A 12,908-nucleotide genomic window follows, 5' to 3' on the forward strand; every position below is an offset into this window, starting at 1 on the left:
TGATAATACTGGTCCACGCAAAAATCCACGCGGGCTGCTTGCAGCCCGCGCACCGCGCACCAGCTAGTTATGTGTATAATCATAAAGAGGATCTTGATAATTATAATTCAACAGAAAATGTCGATCAGACTGAACAACTTTTTCTAAGACCTTATTCCTAAACATGTTATAGTGTAGCTGGCTTTTTTCTAGTTGCATATCAGATGTTCCAGATCTTAAAATTTATACTGGGTGTGTTTCACACGAACTAAACTATGTAAAAGCTCACCTCGAAATGCGCTGTTACTTATCGAGACTTTTTTTGCGCAAACGCGACGTCTAGTGGTAGGGTAAATCGAAGATGAGAAATAAATAAAAGTAAGCGCGCGTGCGGATTGCGAAAGACGAGGCGTCGCCAGGCAGCCCGTACGCGCGGGTGGCATTAACCGAGCTCGCGTCACAGGCTACGAGAGCTGGGTGCGCGCGCTGTGGGACGCGGCGTGCGCGGCGGGCGGGGCGCGCGAGCCGCTCGCGTGCTGGCGCCTGCGCTGGCTGCACGCGCGCGCGCTGCTCTCGCCGCCGCACTCCGAGGTGGGTACGGGGCGCTCGCCTACCGGTTACCGGTTACCGGTTACCGGTAGGCAACCTCAATAATACGATCTAATATATGCCTTTCAGGTTTTGAATGAATTCAATTTCAACATAAAATATATCTCACCAGATCTTCCAAAGAGCAGCGTTGCAGAGTACAGCTCGTTATTTATGTAATGTTGCAGGAAGTGGTTCGATTGCGTAGCGAAGCCCGTTCCGTGCTGAAGCGGTTCGCGCCCTCGTCTCCGCTTGCATTCGCGGAGTTCGCGCTGCTGGAGCAGCACGCGGGGGGCGGCGCGGGGGGCGCGGGGGCGGGGGACGCGGCGGGGGGAGGCGCGGGGGCGGGGGACGCGGCGGGGGGAGGCGCGGGGGCGGGGGACGCGGCGGGGGGAGGCGGGGGGGTCGCGGTGGCGGGCGAGGCGGCCGCTTCGCACGCGCTGCGCGCCGCCATCGCGGACGCCGACCGCCCCACCGAACACGCCATCTATGTCGCTAGGTATACTGATTGATTTGATTTTATTAATTTAGAGTGTTCTCGTGTAAACAGGTACAAGAAATACGAAATCAGGAATTTTAAAAGCGTAATTTCTGCATAATTATTATGCCAGCTAGTTATGATAAAACAAAATTTTGTGCTGTATTTAGCATATCTTTAAAAAAATTATCAAAATACAAGCATCTTTTAAATTAATTCTTTTCATATTTTGAAAAAAGGTCTAATATGGGATTGAAATTATGAATGAAATGATAATGTATATTTTATTTTTATTATTATAATGTTTCTTGGAAGTCTGAAAAAATACGTGGTACAAATGCAAATATATCGACGGAAGTTTTCTATAGAAAAGAAAATAAAAGCATTTCATGATGCTAAAATAATTATTTGCTTTATTCAAATTTAACGAAAAACGTCATTTTATTTTTATTTTATTTATTACAGAAACAAACAGTCATTATTTACAAAGAGTGATACATAATATAAAACACAAATAGACCTTGAGTTTCATATTTTAACTAAATGTGGTTATTATAATATAACAATTTCTATGGTGTGTGCAAACATACAAGAATTATTCAATTATACCAGTACTTCATACAGTTTCCTTTTGTAAGATGTTATTTTATTTGAAAATATGTCTAATGCACTTATTTTTTTATTATAGCAATCACAAGCTCGTGTTATGAAATTATTTTTGTTATAGTTCGTTTTTAACAATGGAATATGTAATGTGTCGTGTGAACGTGAAAAGGGCCGCGGACCTTTAAAAGGAATTTTTTCTAGAATTGGGTTTTTGAACAAAAATTTTTTTTGTGATTAATAGAAAGATCATATATAAGTTTTATAACAAAACTGTTTTTTTTATTTTTTTTCGCAATAATTCAAAAGTTATTTCAGTATAAAAATTCATTTTTGAATCCGGTACCGAAGATGCGCCGACAGCTTTCGAACAAACCCGAGCGCGTGTGACGTCATAATGTTAGTTTTCACTCATTGCAGTTGATATAGAAATAATAAGAACAGTGTTTTGATCTATTTAATTTGTTGTCATTGTAAAATATTTAAATTTATATTGAAAATGTCTAATAAAAACAAGAACAACTCCTGACAAAATGTTTTTAAATGTTTCAAATTCAGTAACTTCTTGTAAAAATACTATTATCCGAAAAAAATTCAACAGGAGCATTAGACTTTTTTTTGACAGTTTTTCTGCTTCAATATATTTTATAACAGTACCAATGCCTGATAATCGCGATTCTTTCCAATAGCAATCGATTTCTGTTGGTGTCGGACCTTCACTTCTGCGATGGGTCCACATAAGTAATGCTAATGCATGCTTGCAACCACCTGTAGACATAATCTAAAAGATTTTATTGCTGATAACATCAAACAACTTAAATTTAATAGGAGTATAAATTACCCGCGGAAGCTGCACAGTCATGGCATTGAACATTCTGAATTTTTCTTGACTTTTCATCAATAGTTAAAGTAACTGAATAAGCTTTACTCCGAACTCGGTGTTCTGGACAGACCCCTCGTTTTACAACACAAATATTTTTTTACGACTTAGTTGAACATAACCTATAGCTTTGTCGCCAGAACTCTCACGCGATGCTCTACAATTTATGAAATAAATAATTGTATTTAATATGATGGTGCGTAGATACTTAAATATTTTTATTTATTATATTATTTTTTAACAGACTTACTTGATGCCTTGGCACCTTGAACTTCAGCAGGTTTAAAGAGAACGTCATTTTAAAAAAAAAAATTGTAATCATAAAAATACTAACATCAGGAATATTATCAGACTGCCTGAATAAATCCTTTATCACACATAGCTAATCGGAACCAACTAACAACTCGTTTTATAGCAATAAATTTTCAATATTATTGTCTAGTCACGTATAAGCCGTACTGTTACGTACGTAGCTACAACATTATGACGTCACAATTATGGTGACCAATCATGGTGCGTTTATAGTCACGTGATAATTTTATAAATTTGATTAATTTTAAATTGCTTATAATTTATTGAAAAAAATTTTTTTTTAGTTTTTTACATCAAATATCAATATTATTAACAGTAAAGTTTTAAAATACATAAAACAAATCAAAAATTTTTTTTTTTTCAAAATCCCAATTGAATTAGAATCTATATAATTGTGAATAATTTTATACAAAAATACCGCATCGACGTACGTACGCCAAATCTGTAAAGGCTGTTACTGATGTCTAGAGGCACTGGTTGTATAATCTTTAAATTCTAAGCCTGACTTATAATCTAAATACTTTAAAAATTTATTTTGAACTTTTTGTAATCGTTCAATATGAATCTTATAAAGGGGATTCCATACCACACTACAAAACTCTAATGCACTGCGAACAAAAGCATAGAACAAAGTCTTCATGGTGTGTGTTCTCTTAAAGGGTTTACCTATTCTAACAATAAAACCTAACATTTTTAATGCTTTTGATATTACGGTTTCAATGTGTAATCTGAAATGTAATTTACAGTCAAGGATTACTCCTAAATCTTTAATGGAATTCACACTTGTAATTACTCTATCACATAAAGTGTAGTCATTGATAATTATAGGGTTGAATTTCCGGGTAAAAGTTATAGTGAAACATTTGTCCGTATTGAGTATAAGTTGGTTTTTTTTAAACAGAACTGCTCAAACGCTTGTAGATCGTTTTGGAGAGCCCTGCAATCTTCCAAACATCGTATAACTTTAAAAATTTTCATGTCATCTGCATAGAGTAGATGTTCGGAGTGTTTAAAAACACTATTTATATCATTATTATACAGAGTGAATAAGAAGGGACCTAAATGAGATCCTTGGAGAATGCCTGACGGGATTTTCAAAAACCAAACCGAAATCCTTTCAGAGTCAACTACTACTACTTGGCTACGATTGCTGATATATGACATGATCCATCGCAATAGATTACCATGAATACCGATTCTAGATAGCTTTGTTACAAAACTGACTGATTAATTTTGTCAAATGCTTTGGAGAAATCAGTATACACTGCATCTATTTGATATCCAGCATTCATAAAATTAATTATATAATCTGTGAACACGATTAAATTTGTGTTGACACTACGACTTTGTAAAAATCCGTGCTGCTCAGGTGCGATGTGATTGTGCAGTTGTACACTTAGATAAGAAGTTACTATCTTTTCAAAAATTATTCCGAAGAGACAAAGCTTGGATATGGGTCTATATTGTTTGACATTATGAAGGTCACCTCCCTTATGAATTGGAGTGATAAGGTTCTTCCAAAGGTCAGGAAAGCACCCTTCGTTGAGAGATTTATTGAAGATAATTGTGAGTGGTATGGACAAGATATGGCTTAGTTTTACAACTAAAGCAGGGTGAACTTCATCATAACCGGAACCTTTATTCACGTCAACCGATTCAAGCATTTTGATTACCTGGTTCTGAGATATATTGAGATTAGTAATGTAATTTTTGACATGACTACTGAAATTGCTTAAAAAAATATCAGTTGTAAGTAGATTATTAGATATCAGTAAAAATAATTATGAAATGCAGTGGTGGCTCAGTGGTGAGAACCGCGGCCTTCAAAATCGATAAGTCGGGGTTCGAGACCGGGCGAGCGTGCAGGAAATAAATTGACTTTTCAATTTATCTGCACATGTAGATAACATCACCACTGCATAAAACGGTGAAGGAAAACATCGTGAGGAAACCGGCATGTCCAAGAATAAAAAAAAAAAGTTCGACGACATGTGACATCTGCCAACCCGCACTTGGCCATCGTGGTGGATTATGGCCTGAACCCTCACAGGAGGCCTATGTCCCAGCAGTGGGAACATATGTGGGCTGATGATGATGAAAAATAATTATCATTGGATTATAACATTAACAAAAAAAGTAACGGATTATTGATTGGACGCGTGGCTTGTCCCAGCGCGGTGCGCGAGGTGTGCGGCGAGCGCGCGGGAGAGTGCGCGCTGGTGCACGCCGTGCTGCGCCGCGCGCCGCCCGCCGCGCTGCGCGGCGCGCCCGCCGCGCCCGCCGCCACGCGCCGCCTGCGGGACGCCGCGCTGCTGCTGGTGCGTGTCGTCCGCCCGACTGCCTTAACATTGCTTTGTCTTATCGATCTTAGTCATTTTGAAAACGATCTTATTAACGACTTAATTCGATTTATTTAGAACAGAAAAATCCAATTGATATCAGAATATATCGAATCTTTCAAATGAATATAATACAAATGTTCAGGTTGTCCTCTATGGTGGTGTAACATGTTTAATGGATCGAATGGTTTTGTATAACCCGAATACGTAAAAAGCACGTAAACATATTGATTTGATTTTTTCACACAAGACCCTGTACCTGTACTCTTATTATATCAATGAAGATTTTTGTTGTAACATCCAGTGCGAGGAGCGCTGTGAAGCACTGGAACGGTCGTTCGCGTCGCGCGGGGCGGAGGCGGGGGCGGGCGCGGGGGGCGCGGGGGGCGAGGCGGGCGGCGACCTGTGCGGCGCGCTGGCGCCGGGCGCCGAGCAGTGGGCGCGCGCCCGCGCCGCGCTGTGCTCGCCCGAGCGCGCCGCGCAGCTGCTGCGCGACCTGCCGGCCTGCGCCGCGCACGTGCACGGCTCGGACGGCGCGGCGCTGCGCTTCTACGAGGAGAGCGCGAGCGCGCTGGTGGAGCGGGCGGCGCCCGCCGCACCCGCCGCGCGCGCCGCGCTCGCCGACCTCGCCGACCTGTTCCCTGACAACGCCTATCTCGCGCTCGGTCTGACATTCTTTACTGTTTACTCTTCTCTTAGACTTCGATCTAATCAAAAGCCAAATTTTATGTATATTTTTTTTTAAGATCATGTATGTCGGTACGTTTGTTTGTATGCCTGTTCACGCTTGACTCGAAAGAGTAAAATTGTTATAAAACTATTCTATTATACATCTATAATATTGGTATTATGAAGAGGAAGAATTTGAATTTTTGTTTGTAATGGATAAACTCAAAAACTATTGAATATGTACCACGGGCGAAACCGGGGCGCACTGCTAGTACTTTTATATATTAACTTTTGCTAATATACTACAAGACGAATTGAGATGATTTCGGTGTGATTGGATATGTTTCGACTGAAGGATCGACGCGAATTTCACAGGGGAAAAAATATTTTTTATGAATTACTCTGTCACATCTTAAAGATGTTACTTTCGCTCCAACCCCGTTTCTTTTCTCAATCTAATTAATAAGCGGTCGATCGATCGATAAACCGCATCGACCGATCGCACGAACCCAATGAGAGCCCGGTGCGTGCGCAGCGTGCGGCGGCGAGGCGGCGTGGCGGCGGGCGGCGTGGCGGCGGGCGGCGTGGCGGTGGGCGCGCGCGCCGCGGCCCGCCCGCTCGGCGCGCGCCGCGCTGGCGCGCCTGCTGCCCGCGCTGCTGCGCGCGGCGCGCTCCGACTTCGCGCCGCCGGGTGAGCCCGTTACATTGTTGCATCTCCGCAAACGCCACGAGGCTAATTTGACTCAATTCAGAGGCGATCGACGCATCGCACAGATGTAGAGCTCGTGGCCTTGACGCCTTTACAGACGTTTGCATTTTACTGCAGTACTTAACTATCCTATCTAGATAGTTGCCAATGAGATGATTGTAATATTTCAAAATATCAAGCACCCAAGCTTATGACTCTGAATTGAATTATCGTTTTAATAACTGAATTTTATTACAATTTTGTTTTGAAGTGATTCATTATGTTCGATTGTTTCATCAGCGATTACAACTATTTTAACCTCTTGGTTATCAAAAATTATTTCCTAGTTTTTATTTTGACTGGCAATTAGAGTGAGTTTTTTTAAACAGTAATATTTAACTATAGTTAGTTTTTAAAAATGGGTCCTGTGAAAGTTAAAAAGACCGCGGAGTTTTAAAATTAATTATTATCTAGAATTAAATTTGAATACGTACAATTTTGAATAGGTTATTTTTTTATTTATTTGTTCACAAATTGGAAATTTATGCTACTACGTATATAAAAGTTGTCCACGTGACGTGTATATCGCCTGACTCTTGTCGTGACGGAGGTTCGCTCGGCGCAGACGCGGAGCGCGCGGTGCGGGCGGCGCGGCGCGCGTGCGGGCCCGGCTGCGGCGCGCTGCTGTGGGCCGCGCGGCTCGAGGCGGAGGCGCGCGCCGCCGCGCCGCGCCTGCCGCACGCGCTCTACGCCGCGCTGCAGGCCGAGCCGGCGCACAAGGTGGGTGCCTCCCTCCCCCGCCCCCTCCCCCTCCACACCCGCACACTACACGGCGCGCCTCGTTGCAGTGGCTGCACGTGCGCGGCGCGGCGTGGTGCGGCGGCGAGGCGGGCGCGCTGGCGGACGCGCTGCTGGAGCGCCAGCTGCGCCTGCACGCGCACCCGCTCGAGCTGCTGCCGCCCCAGTAGCCGGATCCCACTTATTCATTAAATTAATTGCATTGTTATTACGTGTTTTATTTGTGTCCTTTTGAATTTTGTTTAGCAAGCTTCAAATTCATTTCCAAAAAATATAACGGCCACAAAATATTGATATCCGTTCGGGCGTATATTCATGCTCCATTTTGTTTCCAGCAATAATTAATAAAAATAAAAAAGTGTCTCATTCTATAACTCAGATAAAAAAATTGTGAAAAGAAACTCACATAATTTTAGAAAACCAATGTCGCAGTGGTACGTGATAGAATATTTCTCTTTGTGTTTCCAGAACAGTTTGGTGTAAGCAAAAATAAAATCTTAATATCGTGCAGTACAGCCGAATATCTGAAACGTGCGGCATGTGAAAACTATTCGGTATTCGTTTGATTTCCTAAAACAACTCGCATGAGTTTCATGGCCATATTCTCCTTCAGCTGTTTAATAAGTTCCTGTTCCCTTAATTCGAAATTCTACATTAACAGAATTACTTTTCTTTGGCAAGCTTCATAGTGGACTACATTTTTGGGATTTACAGTCCTATAATCATGCATCTTCAAATACTGATTCTAATACAGATTAAATACTTATATTATTCCATTTCGTTCGTCTTCGCTGGAACTTTCTTGTAATTCCTGTCTTTGCTTTTGCAATCGCCTTCGATTGCATTTTTTTTTTCTTGATCTTATTCGAATTTTATTTTCATCATTTGCAATCGTCCGTTTTCATTTTCTTCTTGGTGCCCTTCCCACTTTACGCGGACCCGCTTTAGAAAGACCTCAATGTACTTAAGAATGTGCTAGCTACATTTGCATACCGAGCTTGTATTAATTTTTTTTATTAAACAACAGGCAACGGATTTTTTTTAAACTTGAATCCAATAGCCTTGTATTGACATCTTTATATTAATATTCTCTTTTGTTTATTTCATGTTCTCCTTCGAATTTGTCCCATTATTCTTAATATTCGCACCATTAATCATTGGAATTCGTTACCAGACACAATTAAACAAATTTGTGTGTATTGTAAATTAATTAACTTGTTCTTTTTCTTATACTCCCACTTTCATCATTCTACAAAAATGGCTTTCATCGTAATACAATGTATTCAATGTATTACGATGAAAGCTCTTCTTTCAAGAGCCGAAGTGCTACCGCAGGATAAACGTAAAAACTGATAGTTTAACATTTAAAAATAACGCATATATTGAACAAAAACACGTTTTAATGTGACTTGTCAAGTAAGATATTTTAATGTTGTCATGTTTATATTTGTTGACATGAGGTCAAAAGCATTTTTAAAGTTGCCGCTTTGACCTTTATTGACCGAAATATATATCATAATTGTTGAACAAAATTTTGCTTTTGTGTTACGCTTATTTTATTACAATACCAAATTATATGTTGCGTAACACAGTAGATTACAAGAGCTAAAATGATGCAGACGTTGATAATACAATCAACGAATCGTCTCGGCCGGATCCATCAGTGCGCAGGCCCACGCAACGCCGCAGGTTAAAAAGTTTCGATATAGTCCGCTTTTCCGCTTGAATATCGCGTCGACGCCTAGTAGTTAGGTGATACCACAAGTTTGTTCGTGTGTTAAAAAAAACTGTTGCAAACTACGTAGTATATTATTTTGTGCAATCAAAAATGATGTCGAGTAACAAATAAAAAAAAAGAAGGGACGTCGGTTAAAGTTTGATGATGATGCACTCTATACGATTGCACCGTAACAATAAAATATCATAGATATTGTTGATGAGTAGTGCCGTTTTTATTTTCTCTTTAGCTTTTATTTTGTTCATGAAGGAATTGACTTCTGTCAGGAAAGTCACATTTAGTATTTAATACAGAGTAGATCCATTACATAAAAATTATAGAGAGGAATAGTGTCGCAACACGGGTGTTCTAGCAAACTGTATTGGGGAAAAATTAGGCCCATGCGTTCGCACTAATGTATACGGGTGCGCGGCGCGGAAGGCTCGTGCTGGCCGTCCTTCTGCTGTCTGCTGCTGTCGGTGAGCACCGCTTGTCCAATACAACGTTGAATGTATAGAGAACGCTATTTCTGCTGTTTACCTATAATTTAACTTAATGACATATATGTTAAATACACTTCATAATCGGTTTTTGTTCAGGGTATGGCGAGCGAGAGCAGCATGATGACGATGCAAGTAGTGAGAGTGACGAGGAAAGCGACTCAGTTCCATACATGGTAAACATCGCTAGCTCAAATGTTAAATCAAAATAATATCGGGCGAGCACTAATATTTATTATCTGAACGGAAAAAATTGTAAACCGACTTCAAAAAGATGAAGCTTATCAATTCGATCCTTAGTTTTTTGGCTTTGTTACCGTTGAGATTTCTGATGGGATGGGATAAACCCAGATGTAGGGCTACGTTACTAGTGTTGTAGGGTTGTTATTTGTTAAAATAAAAGAATTAAAGAAATAACACTAGCTAATTTATTGTTAAACTGTTACTGTTATATTATGTTAAAGAATTGTAATTATGTGATGCTCTATGTTATTGTTTCATGTTATGTGGGCTACCATCTTTTTGGGTTGAACACATGGTATTGATGACTAAAGAGTTCGGTACTACTATTTCAAAGTTGGTGCCTTCCGTGCGGTCTCATTTAAATTTCTATTCCTAGTTCTGATAATTTAAAGGCGGTCAAGTTTCTTGATCTCTACAATAAGTACAGCAATAGCCTTTATTATGAGAATGAATCGTTTCGTAAGGTAATAATAGAGCACGCGGACGGGTGGCGGTGTGCGGGCTCGCTGGTGTCGCAGCGCACGGCGCTGTCGACGGCGCGGTGCGCGCGGCCGCGCCTGCCCGCGGGCGACCTGTGGGCGCTGGCCGCGGCGCTGCTGGCCGCCCGCCGCGCGCCCGTGGCCAGCGCGTCGCGCCGCGTGGTGCGCGTGGCGCTGGCCGGGGACGGCCGCGACCCCGACGATCCTGCGCTCGACCTGGCCGTGCTTGAGCTCGAGGAGCCGTTTGGAAGGGGGGTCGCTTCTCGCCCAATATTCATGGCTACCGACGCGAAAGAATGTCGGACGGGCTCTATGTGCAATTTCGCTCGTCTGCTGCCCGGCTCTGACGACGCCACCGACGTTCGAAGTTTGCGATTGCGCGTAGTCGATCTTCAATTGGCTCCGGACGACAGCTGCTCTGCAGATTTACCGCATTGGGCGGCTTCACGCAGTCGGATGTTTTGTCTGAGCGGTGACACACTTTGTGAGGTAATTAGTAATTAGTTTTTTTTTAATGTTACAGTCAGCAATAGAGCTGGTGGGTCGCCTAAAGCTACCACCGCCCATAAACATTTGGAGGTGCGTAAGTTCACAAGGTGTTAAGGTCAGGAGGTGGTACTTCGTAGTAATTCGTGTCGAAGCGTGCTCGACTCCCACATTCAAAAGTACGTATTATTTCTACATAACAATAACGTCTCTTTGTTCGAAACGGACCCGTATCTTATGAATAATAAAGCGTATTTATTTAATCGAGCAACTATCAAGACTCGTTTTGGTAGTAACAATATGCTTAAAAACTAGGTAGCGTGATTAGCCCACAGACTACACATGTAAAACGATGTAGAATAAGCACGAAATAGAGTTAATTTAATTTTTTTTGGACAACGTGCAAATCTGCGAGCTATCATATTTGCTCTAACCGACAGTGCCGACTTTGCTCTCTATCAATATCTTGATCGTCTCTGAGGCTAGGTGTCAGGATGTGTCGCAAATATTTAAATTTAAAAACCTTCTTTAATTTAACTCCGTTTAACATGAGGGGAGGTTTGTTTTAGTACATCGAAGTTCACCCGCCTCAAAGACCATGAATTCGCTTTTGGCGGTATTGTAAACCAACCCATGGCCATCTACATATTTGATGCGCAGCGCGACCTAGGAGGAGGCGTGGTGTGCGCGGGCATGCTGTGCGGCGTGGTGAGCGCGACGGGCGGCGCGGCACGCGCGGGCGCGGGCGCGGGCGCGGGCTGCGGGCACGTGCACGCCGCGCACTCGGTCGCGCGCTGGCGCCGCTTCCTTCACTGCGCGCATAATCTGCGCCTTTGTGGCCGGTATTCTGTTTTGTTCCAAACTCATTGCGTCCGCGCTGTAATTTCTCATTAGAGAAAACCGTACAAGTTGGACGGTGTTTTACAGATGACGTTGGATTCATTATTATTCATTAATTCTAATACAATTAAATACCGATAGGGGCGATTGTGCATCGCTTTGCACTGAACTACAACTCGGCGGCCAGTCCGAGCTGCCCTCGCCGCCTGTCATCATCCGCGTCACCGAACGCAACTTGCCGACCGCATCGACTGAGCGTGAGCACGAACTGACCGGTATCCCGCAGTTATTTATATTTTAAAAATTTCATGCAGTAATATTTTTTATTGTATTTCATTTTATTTATTTAATAGATACACAGCCATTTACAAACAATACATAATATAAATACACAAATATACCTTTAGTTCAAAACTTTAACTTAATTTAGTAAGTTTATACTAACATATGTTTATAATAAAAAAAAATCCCTATTTAACGTTATCCCATCACGCCGCCACGCGTGATCGGCTGGACCGATTTCAAAAAAATTATTTCACCATTAAAAAGCTGCAATTACACTGAGTGACATAGGCTAAATATGTACCACGGGTGAAACCAGGACAAACAGCTAATATATAATATAAATACGGTTTAAAGGAATTGCACGAGCTGGTGCGGTTCAAGATATCGCAGAAGATGAAGTTGGGAGCAGTGCAGTTGTCACGCGCACCATAATGACAGAGCTGGTCCCGCTCGCAAGTGCCCCGCCGCCGCCCGCCCCTCGTCCCGCTCCCCCCGCTCCTTCCGCCCCGCGCCCCGTTCCCCCCGCTCCCTCCGCCCCGCCCGCGCGCCCGCCTGCTCCCGTACGTCCCACTGCCCCCGCCCAGTCTACTCGCTATTTTCCCCCCGTACGCCCCGCCCCTCCCGCCCCGCCCGCGCAGTCGCCGCGGCCCGCTCGCCTCTCCCGTCCCACACACACCACGCGCACCGCCGAACCCGTCACTCCTGCAGTTTCCGTTGATTACATGCGACAATCTATTGACTTTGAACCCAATAGAGCTGATTTTAAAGTACGTATACTGCTTAGCTTCCACCCTAGAACATATGTTTCAAATTTTCTGAAACTTTAATTGTATATAATAAGTGTGTCCTATAACTTCATTTAATAAATACAAGAAATTACAGTGTTCATCATAATCAGTGATATAAATAAAACAATTACAATTACAATAATATAAAACAAAAACTGTTGATGAAAGCGTATGGAAGTTTATTCTCGTTTGACTGCTATTTCATAAAAATTAAAAAAAGTTTCACTCTTACCATT

General features: G+C 42.4%; 1 protein-coding gene across 1 annotated transcript in view; it reads left to right on the plus strand.

The window, feature by feature from the left end:
* The window catches only part of LOC119834108, a 13,277-nt gene extending 5,735 nt beyond the window's left edge, over positions 1-7,542 (plus strand). Inside the window, exons 8-14 of the mRNA XM_038358395.1 lie at positions 443-570; positions 756-1,066; positions 5,014-5,092; positions 5,484-5,844; positions 6,384-6,539; positions 7,162-7,316; positions 7,385-7,542. Coding sequence (XP_038214323.1) covers positions 443-570; positions 756-1,066; positions 5,014-5,092; positions 5,484-5,844; positions 6,384-6,539; positions 7,162-7,316; positions 7,385-7,504 — 1,310 coding nt within the window. The 3' untranslated portion in view covers positions 7,505-7,542. The remainder of the gene's footprint in view (positions 1-442; positions 571-755; positions 1,067-5,013; positions 5,093-5,483; positions 5,845-6,383; positions 6,540-7,161; positions 7,317-7,384) is intronic.
* Positions 7,543-12,908: the final 5,366 nt, after the last annotated feature.

Source organism: Zerene cesonia, chromosome 18 (assembly GCF_012273895.1).
Source record: "Zerene cesonia ecotype Mississippi chromosome 18, Zerene_cesonia_1.1, whole genome shotgun sequence".
Lineage (NCBI taxonomy): Eukaryota > Metazoa > Arthropoda > Insecta > Lepidoptera > Pieridae > Zerene > Zerene cesonia.